At 43.2% G+C, this 13,312-nt stretch overlaps 1 protein-coding gene across 2 annotated transcripts in view; it reads right to left on the bottom strand.

The window, feature by feature from the left end:
• Positions 1–2,694: 2,694 nt before the first annotated feature.
• Positions 2,695–13,312, bottom strand: part of LOC119172413 (poly(rC)-binding protein mub) — a 170,198-nt gene continuing 159,580 nt past the window's right edge. For both annotated transcript variants that reach the window (XM_075893759.1, XM_075893760.1), the window contains 2 exons: positions 3,595–3,651; positions 2,695–3,044 (listed from right to left, as the gene is read on the bottom strand). In XM_075893759.1, the coding sequence (XP_075749874.1) occupies positions 3,041–3,044; positions 3,595–3,651 (61 nt within the window). In that variant the 3' untranslated portion in view covers positions 2,695–3,040. The remainder of the gene's footprint in view (positions 3,045–3,594; positions 3,652–13,312) is intronic.

The following is a 13,312-nucleotide window of genomic DNA, read 5'->3' as shown; positions in this document are numbered from 1 at the left end:
AAAGTCAACGTCATTCTGTACTTGTTCCAAGGATATGCCTTTTGTTCGTTAAACAAGGGATGCTAAACGTCTTTTGGGAAAAGGATTTTCTCCGCACATCTGTGATGATGTATGTCTTTTCACGATTATTACTAAAGCACAAGTCCTTTACGGTTGCTCCCCTTTCTTCTTAAGCTTTGTATCAAAGTACCATCATGCATTGTAGCTTTCTGATATGTGTCCTCGCCATTGCAAATCTTGCGCAGATCATGTTCTCTACGAGATGTCATTACGCTTTAATTTCAAGGTTACTGCTGGTGTATCAGGCCTCCATAACTGATAAATTAACCCCAGCAAGAGTAACCTATAGTGTCAACCAGTGCTGAGCAACAAGAAAGTAATAATAAAACTTACTACGAAGCCCTAAACTAAATGTACATGCCTCTAGTATACTGCCACAGTTCTGCCCTTTGAATGTTGCCGGTGAATCGTACGGTACATCACGGCATCACGGTAGACAGCAAACTTTTGGCATTCCTCGACTTGAACAACATGTACGTCAGTGCATATAATAGAACCGATGCACGCTTCACAGAGGATCAACTAGATCTAGCCAAGTCTTGGTTACCTTGCGCACAGGGGAGACCTCTACACACAACACAACAACAGAGGCACAGTCTTGTCAAATCTCGCATTACACACAATTTGACCTATCTCATATACACTACACATGACACTGTTTATGTTCGAGCTTGGCATTCAGCACTTGATATGTTTGGCTTCTAACGCCCAATTCTTGCTAACATTTGCAAAACAGAACAGATTGCTCACAGATTTCATTGTGGCATCACTTTGACATGAAACTTGCGTGAAATAAGCTTTGCTGAAATGGCTGATACAGCATATGCACTCCTTAAATAATGACATGGCGTTGATGTCTGTAGAAGGCAATGCGCAATGCAGAGTACAGTGCATTAGCACACTGATGCACTTTTACAATACAAAATTTATGACTACTAAAAAGAATTTGTAGACAAATTTGCTTACAATAAATTGTGTCCAAACATTTACATGAACAATGCATTTACTGCTTTTGCAATCACTTTTGCCGCATGGTACAGGCAGCAAAATGGCCTCAATGTCCATGTACGTATATCCAGATATTCAGAGGGCACTGCCTTCATGGCATGAGTTTGGACACCACCTAAGCTTTGAGTTTTCATGCTAATCTAACTAACAGCTTTGACAAGCTCTAGAGAAAAGATAAATATAAGAGATACTACATAAAACAACAAATAGTAGTTGCATTGTGACACCCACAATTTAACACAGTAAAAGATGCTTTCCAGAATACACGCAACTGTTCTCGGTAAAAGCTTCTACATTGCCGACAACTTTGTTGCTAGCTGTTCTTGTGAGCAGATTTTGAATGTGGCACTTAATTGTAATACAGTACTCTCAAAGATCTGCTGATTCATCATTTAATCTCCCACTCATGTAAAGAGTCTCGTGACCTTGCAATGTTATTATATGGATCAACATAACAGATTAGCTTATTGATACCTATCGAATGAATACAGTGTTATTACTAAATCGAAATAAAGATTTACCTTAATAATAACTTTCTCCTGCATAAAAATGACAAGAATCATGCCACAACAATCATTTTTGAGTGAAGTAAATGAAGACTTAGGCTTCAAGGATGTGCCACAGGAAAAAAAAAAAAAAGGTGACTTGGCAAATTTAAACATGAGTATAAAAAAGCCCTGCAGCACTCCTAGGTGCTTTATTGCCATTAGAAAGTCTTCCTTTTTTTATTTTAGGAGGTTCTGTTTTATGCCTGGTTAAAACAAACATGCAGCATTAACAGCAAGGCTCGCATAATCCATGTACCTTTCTTTTTTTTGTAATCGAAGATGCCAAAGGCACCACGTGAATGACTGCAGAATGTTGGCCCCGCCCACACAGTCTATTAGAATTCACCAAGAGGTTTTGAAGGTGCACTGTAGTGTAACTGTTGCTAAGATTAGCTATTGCAGTTGAAAACCCAAGCTATCGTAACCTTGTCTGTAAAATGTAGGTATGAGGGCCACAACCGTAACAAATAGATAAAAACAGCATTGTATAAAAATGAATGAGAAAAAAAAAGAAAACAAAACAAGCCTAAATGTCTAAGCATTATTCCAGTCTATGAGTATAGTGCAGTACATGATGGAAAGTTTGGCACCAAATCATGAACTACAGTCAGTTTGTGCGCCCATACAGCTGACGTTCTTCTCAATGGCAGCAGAAACATAGCAAAAATATCCGATATAAGCAGTCCACTACATATTCACTCAACTTTCCTCAGATTGACACACAAACAATTCTTTGAAGAGGTAAATAGGAACAGCACACACAATATGCTGCACTCTGGCTACTTGCCCACAATAATCCCATGGTAACAGTCAGAAAAACTTCTCGACTGTAATTTCCGCCATTCATTAAGAGTTCTTGGCATGGTCATGTCTAAACCTACCGACATGATTCACCATGTCACACAAAACCCGTATTGCACGCACACATATGGAAAAAAGAGCTTCCATTACTAAGTTTCAGAGTAAAGACCAGGTATAAGCGAGAAATCTGCAGTTGCCTGCACAATCTAAAATAAAGAAATAACGAGATCAGTATGCTGTGTTGCAGCTACGGTGCAGTGCTGGTTTGTGAGAGACGAGCGCACAAGGAACAAACGGTGCGATGCACCCACTACGTGCAGTTTTCCTAGGCTCAGTGCAGTGAGTAACAAAAAAAAAAAAGGTGTACATGCTTGACGAGAAGAGGTTCCAAGCCATCGCGACACGCCAAACGAGTGCGTTCTCTCGCGTCCGAGAAAGTGGGGAACAAGGGTGTTTTCTGTTGGTGTGTCTGTTTTTACAAGTCTGGTCACCATGAGATAAAAATCTGCATGGCATTCCTGCTTGCTTCATGAGAAATACTGGGGCCCTGCTCTCTTCCGTTAAGTAGCAGAAAAAGTGGTGGTAACCTCTGGAGCTCCTCCAATGAGAGGCACAGAGAGAGATCAGCTGTCAAGGTAAAAGAAAGAGAGAAAAGGAACACTTGTAAATCTACTGTTTTTGTCAAGTGGTCCTCTTTAGCATCCATCGGAAAATAAGCATTGGGACTACCAGACTGCAGTTGAAAATTGCTGAGGCAATGCGGCATCCGATACAATGTAACCATCATTACGTCTATTGCTCATTATAAGCAGAAACAAATATTGTGCCAAAGGGTAGCAAGTTTAATATTTGTAATATGCATCATTGTTTCTGTTAACATGGCTTATCAAGGTTAGAGTACTGAATAGGGTTCCAGATTACCGCCAATCACCCAGGGTTCTTTGTATTGCATTTAAATATAAGTAGGCATTGGAACCACACAACCAAATGACTTAGCACCTGCACAGCCACAGTGAGTAAGAACAATCACTGCACTCCTGTTAATTATCACTGCTTGCAGCACCCTTAACCCAATCCCGTTTACGTGTCCAACCAAATGCCAAAGACTGCATATCCAACTTTAAGGAAAGAATTTTTAATTGCGTGATAGAGCACACAGCAAATAAACGAGACTCACTTCAGTGGAGCGACGGCCATGTTCTTCCAGAGCAAAGGTAGCTGAGCATTCTGAATGCTACAGAAGAGGAAAAGAATGGAGATAACAATCTATTATTGTCTTGCACTTGAGCACATCCAGAAAGTCTGGTGTTGGCACAATAGCAAAGAAAATTCATTTGCAAGTCCCTAGAGCAGCAGCAGTGAGAAAAAAACAACAACACCACATTCTCATTTAGGTATGTCATGTCTCGATGCTTGCCATGCTTTCAATGACACCGGCTCTGCTACGATGCTAAGGCAGCTAAGAACAGGCCATGTGCAACTATTTTCTGACGCACTTTTCGTGAAGCATTATGCAGCATCTAAGTAGTATTATAGTTATAAATCTGTTATAGTGTTACAGTTAAAACACAACACTGAACTTACTTACCAACTAAAGGAAAGGAATTTAGAAAGTACAAATTGCACATTATGCGGAAATCGGCACTGCCAATCCTGTCTCGGATAAATTTTCCTAGTCTTAACTCTGTTAGGCCTGGACAGGCATTTCACCTCTACTGAGGTGTCAGCCTAAATACATTGCCACGCCCTAGTGGCTGTCAAGGCTGTGAAGGAAGAAACTGTTGGCAGCTGAGAGAAAAAGTAAACAACCGTTCGCTACGTCTCGACCCCTTTTGTCGTTTCTTCTTGCGACAAACTGGTGGAGGTGCTGGGTACTCCGACGTCTTATGCCTGCTGGTCCTGAACAGGAAACAACCGACGCTACTACACCAGGTTCTGCTGAAGTCCATTGAAGCAGCCATTGCCTCCATGGTCTACCACCCCAATACAGTACCCTGGCAAGTTCCGGGGGGAAAGTGTGTTCCACGACCACAACCCAGACTGAACATGTCGATGGCCCATCCGCTGTTGTACCGTGCGTCGTCAACGCGCCTTTCACGCCCAACCCTTTCCACAGCGATCCCAGTGACGATGTAGAAGAATGGTTGAACTGCTTCGAATGGGTGGCTGCTATGAGTGACTGGGACAATCGCCGTAAGTTGAAAAACGTCTACATCTCCCTTCTTCATGAGGCAAGAGTGTGGTATGAGAACCACGAGGCTTCGTTCACAAGTTGGCCAGAGTTTCATCGGCTACTACGTGAGGCTTTCAGCAACCCCAAGCGGAAAGAAAGAGATGAGCAGGCATGGTCTACATGATTTCATACGCCGAACGAGAGTGTCACCATATTTGTTGAAGAAGTGTCACGACTGTTCTGGCGAGCCGACCCGCAAATGCCAGAGGCCAAGAACGTATGACTGTTAATGTGAGGTGTAAAGGAACAGCTTCTTGTGCGCCTCATGCGTAACCCGCCAACAACGATGTCTGAATTCGTCCGTAAGGCGTCAATTATGGAGCGCATGCTTCGGCAGCGGCTTTCCCAGTAAGGGCGACAGAGCACCCTCTCCACTGCGTGCTTGCATGTGCCTCAGCGTTATGACAGGGAGGCGCTTACAGAGCTTATACAGCAGGTTGTCCAAGAGGAACTTCAGAAGTGTCATACAGCGGCACCTCCGAGCGTCACAGCTGTCACCGACCTCATTCAAGATGAAATCAGGCAAACCATTCTTTTGTCACCACAATCCGGAGCCGAACCTCCCACGCTATCGTACACAGATGTCCTGCAAGCCTCCACACTGTTGATGGCACATTTCTTGCATCCACTTGCTGAGACTTCTCAACGCTCGCCGAGCCCAATCCATCGCCCAGCTTTGCAGACCGGATATCGCCTTAACCCGCGGAAGTCCACCGTATAACGTGCACTTGACAATCGACTTTTGTGCTATCACTGTGGTGAAGCCGGATACATGTACCGGGACTGCTACGAAAGAATAGGCCTGCACGAATTCCACCCCCGTTATCCACGCTATCGTGAGCGCCCATATGAAAAGGAACAATACTTAGGAAGCAGTCATCTTCCTCCTGGCCTTCAGCGACGACAGTCACAGTCCCCATCACCCCATCGGCCCACATCACCAAACTACGTTCGAGCAGCCTTTGAGTGCATTGGTGTCAGAGGCTCAAGTCCACGCCGGGGAAACAGATAACGGCGACCTCCGGGGGTGAGGCCCCTGTCACGGGAACTGACAAATATCCTTCGATGCCAGCCCCCAATGACGTACCGCTGACGCCTTCTTCCGTAACCGCTAAAACAACATCTGCTGCTATAACCGTTTCCATTGGCTGTCATCCAGTAACCGCACTCGTCAATACAGAAGCTGAATACTTGGTAATGAGTGCTGCATCAGTCACCAAGCTACGCAAGGTGCTGACAACGTGGGACGGCCCACAACTGATTATCGCTGGAGCACATCTCATGTCATTAATCAGCCGGTGCACTGCGAGACTTGAAATCTGTGCGTCGGCTTTTGTAGCATCTTTCCTTGTGCTGCCCAATCGTTGCCAACCAGTTATATTGGGTGTGGATTTTCTTCAGGAGTATGGGGCAGTCATTTATCTGCGAGATTTGTTTGTAACCTTCGCTAACTGTGTTCATACCGATTGAGATGACGGGGACGAGCATCGTCGTGTGGCGTTACGCATTGTCGATGACTGTGTAACGTTGCTGCCTTGTAGCAGCGTCCTTGTTGAGTGCCCACAGGAACAAGCAGGCACAGACATCTCCAAAGGTAACATCTTACTACTGGGTAGTAAGGCCAAAGGTAAGGCCTTACTACTGGGCAGAGAGGTCGCTATAGTTTGTGGTATCGTAGAGCTCTGAATTGGACAGACTGCCATCTTAGTGACCAACTTCAGTGGTGAATACAAGCATTTGGCAAGGCACACCACCATAGCCCACTGGGACACCCTCGAGGACTTGAGCATCTGCACTTCAATTACGAGAAACTCTACAGATCAAAGCTGTAATGTAGCCTTTACGAACCACATCAGTATTAGTCAACAGTTGGAGCAACACAAGCAGCAAAGACTACTCAACTTGCTGTCCTCTTTTAGCGACTGTTTCCCCACTACATCGAAGGTCCAGCAGACTCCACTAACCAAACACAGAATCATCACCGAGCCAACCGTCCAACCTGTGCGTCAACATGCTTACCGCATATAACAGAAAGAACAGGATGCGATTCATCATCAAGTCAAAGAAATGCTCGATGACGATGTCATTCAACCTTCAATGAGTCCGTTGGTGTCGCCTAATGTACTAGTTAAGAAGAAAGATGGCTCACTTCGATTCTGTGTGGATTACCACAAGTTGAACTCCATTACTAAGAAAGACATTTATCCCCTTCACTGTATCGACGACTCTTTAGATTGCCTGCAACATGCCCGCTACTTTTCAATGATGGATCTTCGTAGCGGGTACTGCCAGATTGAAGTTGACGAACGAGACCAGGAAAAAATGGCATTTATAATCCCTGACGGCCTTTACAAATTTAAGGTCCTTCCTCTTCGGTTATGTTTCGCTCCAGCTACGTTCTAACGAATAATGGACACAGTGTTAGCTGATCTGAAGTAGTATTCATGTTTAGTGTACTTAGACAACGTAGTTGTTTTATACAAGACATTTGAAGAGCACGTCAAGCTGCTTCAGGATGTACTTTAGGCCATTCATACAGTCAGTCTATCCCTGAAGCCGGAAAAGCGTCACTTTGGATACGAGGAGCTGAAATTCTTGGGCCATATTGTGAGCAGTAGAGATGTGTGTCCTGACTTCCAAGCCACGGCAGTTGCTCTGTTGCGATGACAAAGACAAAGCAAGATGTGCGCTGATTCTTAGGCCTTTGTGCGTATTACCACTGTTTTGTGCCAGATTTTAGCCAAAATCGCAGAACCTTTGCAAAAACTGATAAAGGATGACGTTGCCTTTACCTGGGGCTCGGCACATTCCGACACTTTCCGTGAGCTTCAGCAACATCTTCAAAACCCAGCGATCCTTGGTCACTTTGACATAGAAGTAGATACGGAAGAGCACACTCATGCTAGCGACCTTGGTCTCAGAGCCAATCTCATACAGTTTCAAAATGGCGTCGAACGCGCTATCGCCTATGCTTGCCAAGACCAACATGCTCGTCAATACAACAGCCATCACACAACGATGGCCTATAAAACGGGTGACCTAGTCTGGATTTGGATGCCCATATGATGACGTGGTCGGTCAAAAAAATTGTTGTGCCGGTATTTCGGACCCTACTGCGTTCTGCATCGCATTGGCGAAGTCAATTACGAAGTTGTGCAAACAGAATCATCGCGCCATTCCCGTCCACCACGTTCTTCTGATGGGGTTCAGGTCACCAGAATACAACCGTACTATTTGCGCTGACTGAAAGCTACAAACTTTGCTGTACCGCGCCTGCAGTCAAGCCCATTGTGTCTCTTTTTGCTTTTATTTTAATTTTGTCCTTTACTATTGAAGTCGTCACTAACTTTCTTGGCTCAGCTTTTATTTTTGTTTCAAACTATGGGATCGAAACAAAGCACCTTTTTTTTTTTCTTGGAGAGAGGGTAATGCCACGCGCTAGTGGCAGTCGCAGCTGAGAAGGAAGAAGTTGTTGGCAGCCGAGAGAAAAAATAAACAACCGTTCGCTACCTCTCTTTTGTTGTTTTTTCTAACGACAATATGATCACTACAGGACTTTGGAAATAAAAAAAAGTCAGGGCAGCCATGAAAAAATTAGGGTAAATTGCCTCTGCAAGAATAAAAGTATGGATTTTTAGGCAGCTGGTTCTTTTTACATCTAAAAGAACAGGAACATAATGGTACACTTCATTTATTGTGTCTCCCGAGTCTTACAGCAACGCTGCTACAAAATGTCGTAGTCTCAAAGACCCTTCAATAACATGGCTGCCATGTTGCAGTGTACATTGAGCGAAACAGTATTTCCTTAAAATAAAAATGTGTGATACCAAGTCAGGTTGTTGTCCATTTACACACGACAGCACGTGGATTTTAAAGTTTTTTGGCTGTAACACTTCTCTTCGGCAAACACGTCATTTCCACTTATTATGGCGAAAACTGGATGATGCATGCTTAAGTGTGGGACACACCCGAAGAGCTGCAACTGTCCGATCTCTCTTGTAAAGCCTGCACACCTGGTACACTATCAATTCTTGGTGTAAAAATAAATCGCAATGTGGTCAATCCAACTCCCAGCCACTACATCATCAAGCTGGGAAACCACTATCCGGAATATTCCTCAGCGACAAACTTGGCCTTCTCATTGTAACTATCGTCTCGACACTATAGCTTCATAGGACATTTACCTATACGTCACGTTGCTGACAGAGACACATAGGTGCAGTCTTCGACAGTGTCGAAAACTGTGCAGAAAACAATGCTGCGAACACAAAATGCAAGGACATTTGCTTGTCCAGGTTATTACTGTTTGTAATGATTGGAAGTAGGACATGTGTGCTTGCAAATGATTCACCGGCCATTATGCCTCTTTGTGCATCAGGTCAGATTTTCGTCCCAAGAGAGAATGATAACGCTCGTGCACGTTGCAATAGTGAAGGATGAAGCAGAATTTTTTATTGTTAAGTTTTTTCCTGACTTTTTTGTCCTTTAATCATTCATACACGCACAGAATGATTCAAAGATGTGCATTAGTGGTGCGAGAGTTTGTGCGAGAGATGTCACCTGCTTGTACGAATCTCACATCACTAGGCTTGTGGAATAAGTCAACTTTAGGTTTGAAGCAAATTCGAAGCGAATAGTGATATTGGTTGAATGATTTCAGATCGAATTAGAATAGTATACACTACATAAATTAAATATTGGAACGAAAAATGGGCACGTTTGTCATGACCTAATCAACCCGCACAATAAAAAAAGAAAGAAATTGAAACATGGTCTGTCCAAATGCCTTTTTTTTTTTCAAAGAAACTGTAAACAACTTTGAAAAGTAGCAGGATTTGAATTTTGCTGCAATGCAAACAATCAGACACTAATCAGACCAAAACTTGAATATGCATGCATTGTTTGGGCCCTCATTAGAGTAGCAATACTAAAACACTTAAAACAGTGCAAAACCGGGTGGCAAGATTCATTTTTTCAGATTATTCATATCAGTCAAGCGTAACCGAAATCAAATCTCATGCTAACCTTGCCACCCTTTCGTCAGACCACTGTGTTGCTCGTCTGTGCCTGTTTTTCAAGTTCTATCATGGATCACCTTGTACTCCCATCATTAAGCCAGCCTATCGTCATTTAGACCGCATAAATCACGGGAAAGCTCTTTACCCGCCAAGTGCTCACACCACTGCACACTTTTCATACTTTTTTGTCAAGACCCCACAAGATTGGAATGGCCTTCTTCCTCACTCTGTACACCACTCCAGTATCATCAACTTCAAAGCAGCGATCGAACATCTACCCCGTCAATTCATTGTAATAGCCCACCCCCTCATGTAAAACCCCTTCATTGGAGCCTTTGAGGTATTCTAAATAATTAAATAAATAAATAACCTGTAAAATATGTTATGTTTTAAAATTTACTATACATAGAAAATATAAGGCAATAAAACAAGCATTTACAACCTAAAGAAATGATGGGTTGGTGTGAGTGTATTATGTTCATTTGAACTCGAAGTGGGGCTCCGCAGCCGTGCAGATTTCATAAATAGGTGTTTTCATGGCTTAGCACCTCTTCACAAATTTGAAATTACTTTTACAAAAAATTACAAGCCAGTTAATATATGTATCATAACGAGGCTTTTCATATCAAGAAAAAAGAAAACATGTGGTTCACTGAGCCTTCGCTCGCCCTCTTGGATTAAGAGATTATATTTTTTAGCGGTTCACTACGGACGTTTCGACTTGTGACAGATTCTTCTTGCATTTCTTGTTTATGTGGCAATTTTATTCTTGTTTCTGTTTTCAGCGACATGTTTCCCCGTGTATTGAGTTCACACACAGTTGTTTGCCAGCGCTTGTCTTGTGTGGCCACTCTTTCTCCATCTCATTTTTGAGCTATCCCCCTCACGTACCAACTGGCCCTTCAAAACACCCTTCTGCAGTAATTGGTGAAATGCCTTCAGGGCATAGCACTGCTTCACTGCAGCGAAACTACCTTTACAGAGGATTAGATGTGGATTATAGTACACTTATTTGTTGATTTCGAATACTTAAAAATTTTCACTAATTTAGCTTCTAATTGAAGTGACCTCAAATATTTGAAGCATTCAAATATTTGCACAAGCCTATGCATAACAATGGTTATTTTTTTATGTACTTGTTAAAAATGCCAATGCAGAATCACTTGTGACCCAGGTTGGCAGCATTGGTCACAATCTTTATGTCTTGCACCCATCAGGAAAAGAGCACCAACATTACAATGCCAAAGTTTCTACAACATGAGCTAAATGATGCTGTTGCGTTAGTATTACAGAATCAATGTACAAGAGGAATCAAAAGTTCCCAGGCCACGTTTTCATAGGAATACATGGGATAATGGCCTGGGAACATTTGACCAACCCTGTACATAATACATGGATCTAATGTTATAAAAAAAGACCTTTATGACGTGTTAATGCACAGTCTCTACACGCATTTGCACATTTCCTCCTTTTTTAATTCATATGGTGAATGTGGTGTCTGGTACAACACGTTCTTTACCACATTCAAAGTACCGTATTTACTCGATTCTACCGCCCCCTCGATTGTAACGCGCACCCGATTTCCACCGCGAAAAAAAAAAAAAGTAAGACGTCGATTGAAACGCGCACCCATTTTTCTCGCTCGCCCGCAGGATCACACCACTCGAAAAAACGACTCCTTTCGGGAGTGTCTTCCATTTAAATATGAGGTACGGGCGAAGCTTGTGCCCATCTGACGTGTAACAGAGCATTGCCGTCACTGTAGTTTTACCGTGGACCGATGCCAGCACGCGAACTTGCTTCGCCCCCTTCTTCTCGACGGTTGTGGTGCCAGGCATGTTGAAGTAAAGAGGCGTCTGATCGGCATTCCTGATTTGCCCAAGCAGGTAGCTGTTGTTGCGCCGCAAGTTTAGGACGAACCTCTGAAAACTGTGAAGCTATTCATCGTACTCTTCCGCAAAACTTTTCGCATATGCATGTTCCCCTTCAGAGGGAAAAGCCTTTCCTCTTCATAAAGTTAGTTAGCCAGCCCCTGCTCGCTTCAAACTGGCTCCGCATTAGCCTTTTACTAATCGCATAGCCTGCACTTGGAGCAGTTCTGTCGTCACAAGCCGCTGTGCCGCTCGCTGCTCAAGCATATACTCGCCGAGCAGCTCTTTGATTTGCGGAAACAGACCCTGCTGTGATCCACTGAAGCCTTTGCGTGAAGCTTTGCTGTCAACAATCTTCTGCTTTTGTTTCTGCCGGTCCCGCACGCACGTTTCAGGAACTCCGAACGACCGCGATGCGGCCCGATTTCCGTCCGTTTCTGCACACGCGATGACTTTTCTTTTAAAAGCGGCATCGTGGTGCACTCGAGTTTTTGGAGTCGGCCCTTCCACGCCGTTGATGCTAATGCACTACTAGGTGACGAACTCCTCAGCACATGTACGAAGTGCCGCACATGTGAAACACATAGGCAGAAATGGCCGACGCGCCATGCCGACGCACACGGAGGAAGGAAAGGTGCCGACGCACGTAGGGGGCGGCCATTTTGAATTTGCCGATGGCAATAGATTGACCGTAATTTTTTTTTTGTTCATACTTAATTATAACGCGCATGCGATTTATGAACTCGCTTAACCGGAAAAAAGGTGCGCGTTAGATTCGAGTAATTACGGTATTTAGAGATATGCCTATACTAAGATGCCATTTTTATAAATGTAATTTTAACCACAGCAACTCAAAACAACAGATCCATCAACTAGCTAGGAATCAGTAAGGTTGGTGGAAAAGCAATAAATTATTCTGAGGGTGTTTATCCTTGGTAGATTAAAAATAATTGTTCAATTGCTTTCTTCTGGTGACATTAATAATATGTAATTACAGTATAGTACCATAATCATTTGTTCAAATTCAGTATATTCGTGTACTAATATGTTTTGACTGTGTTAACATGCTTGCAGAGTGAATGCTAACATGCTTTGCAGAGTGAAGCAAGAAAAAAAATGATGACATTAGACAAGTTTCGATATTCCAGCATCTTTAATATATGCTTCAGAAAATGATTATTCTACAATGGAAGGGTATGGGTCTTTGCCACCTTCTTGGCATTTCCACAAATTAATATCATGACCGATGCAAATGCACTACAAGGACTGCAAAGCACTCAACAGTATTTCTAGTCCTACAGACAAACAGAACAGAAACGCAAAGAAACAAAGACGGAACATCTAGGGACAGATGGTAAGAGGGAAGGCTTAAGATGTACAGCTGAGAGTACAAGCTGCCTGCGACATACAGCCTGACTGCCTGCTGCGGTCTCAAAAAATGGCTCACTTCCACAAAATAGGGCTGACGGAACTTTACCGTACGACCGAAAAATCTCTGACAACTTCCAGTAGCAGTAAAACTAAAGCAAACAAAATGGCACACTTTATAGCCTTAGTGTGCATAACGGAACTGCCTTTTTATAAAAACAATTACACGGGCAACCAGAGACAGCAGGACGCATGCTGTAAAACTGCCCTTTTTAATGATTGTAACCCGAATAGCAGGGCCGTAACTAGGGTGGAGTTGAAAGGTTTTGACACTTACCAAATTTTTTTTATGTTTTAACTTTTTGGGTGATACTTAGGTATTTACACACCTTCACATTGACCACC

This window comes from Rhipicephalus microplus, chromosome 4 (genome assembly GCF_043290135.1).
Source record: "Rhipicephalus microplus isolate Deutch F79 chromosome 4, USDA_Rmic, whole genome shotgun sequence".
NCBI classification, from domain to species: domain Eukaryota; kingdom Metazoa; phylum Arthropoda; class Arachnida; order Ixodida; family Ixodidae; genus Rhipicephalus; species Rhipicephalus microplus.
The sequence above is the reverse complement of the archived record's forward strand: the minus strand, read 5'-3'. Positions and strand labels throughout refer to the sequence as shown.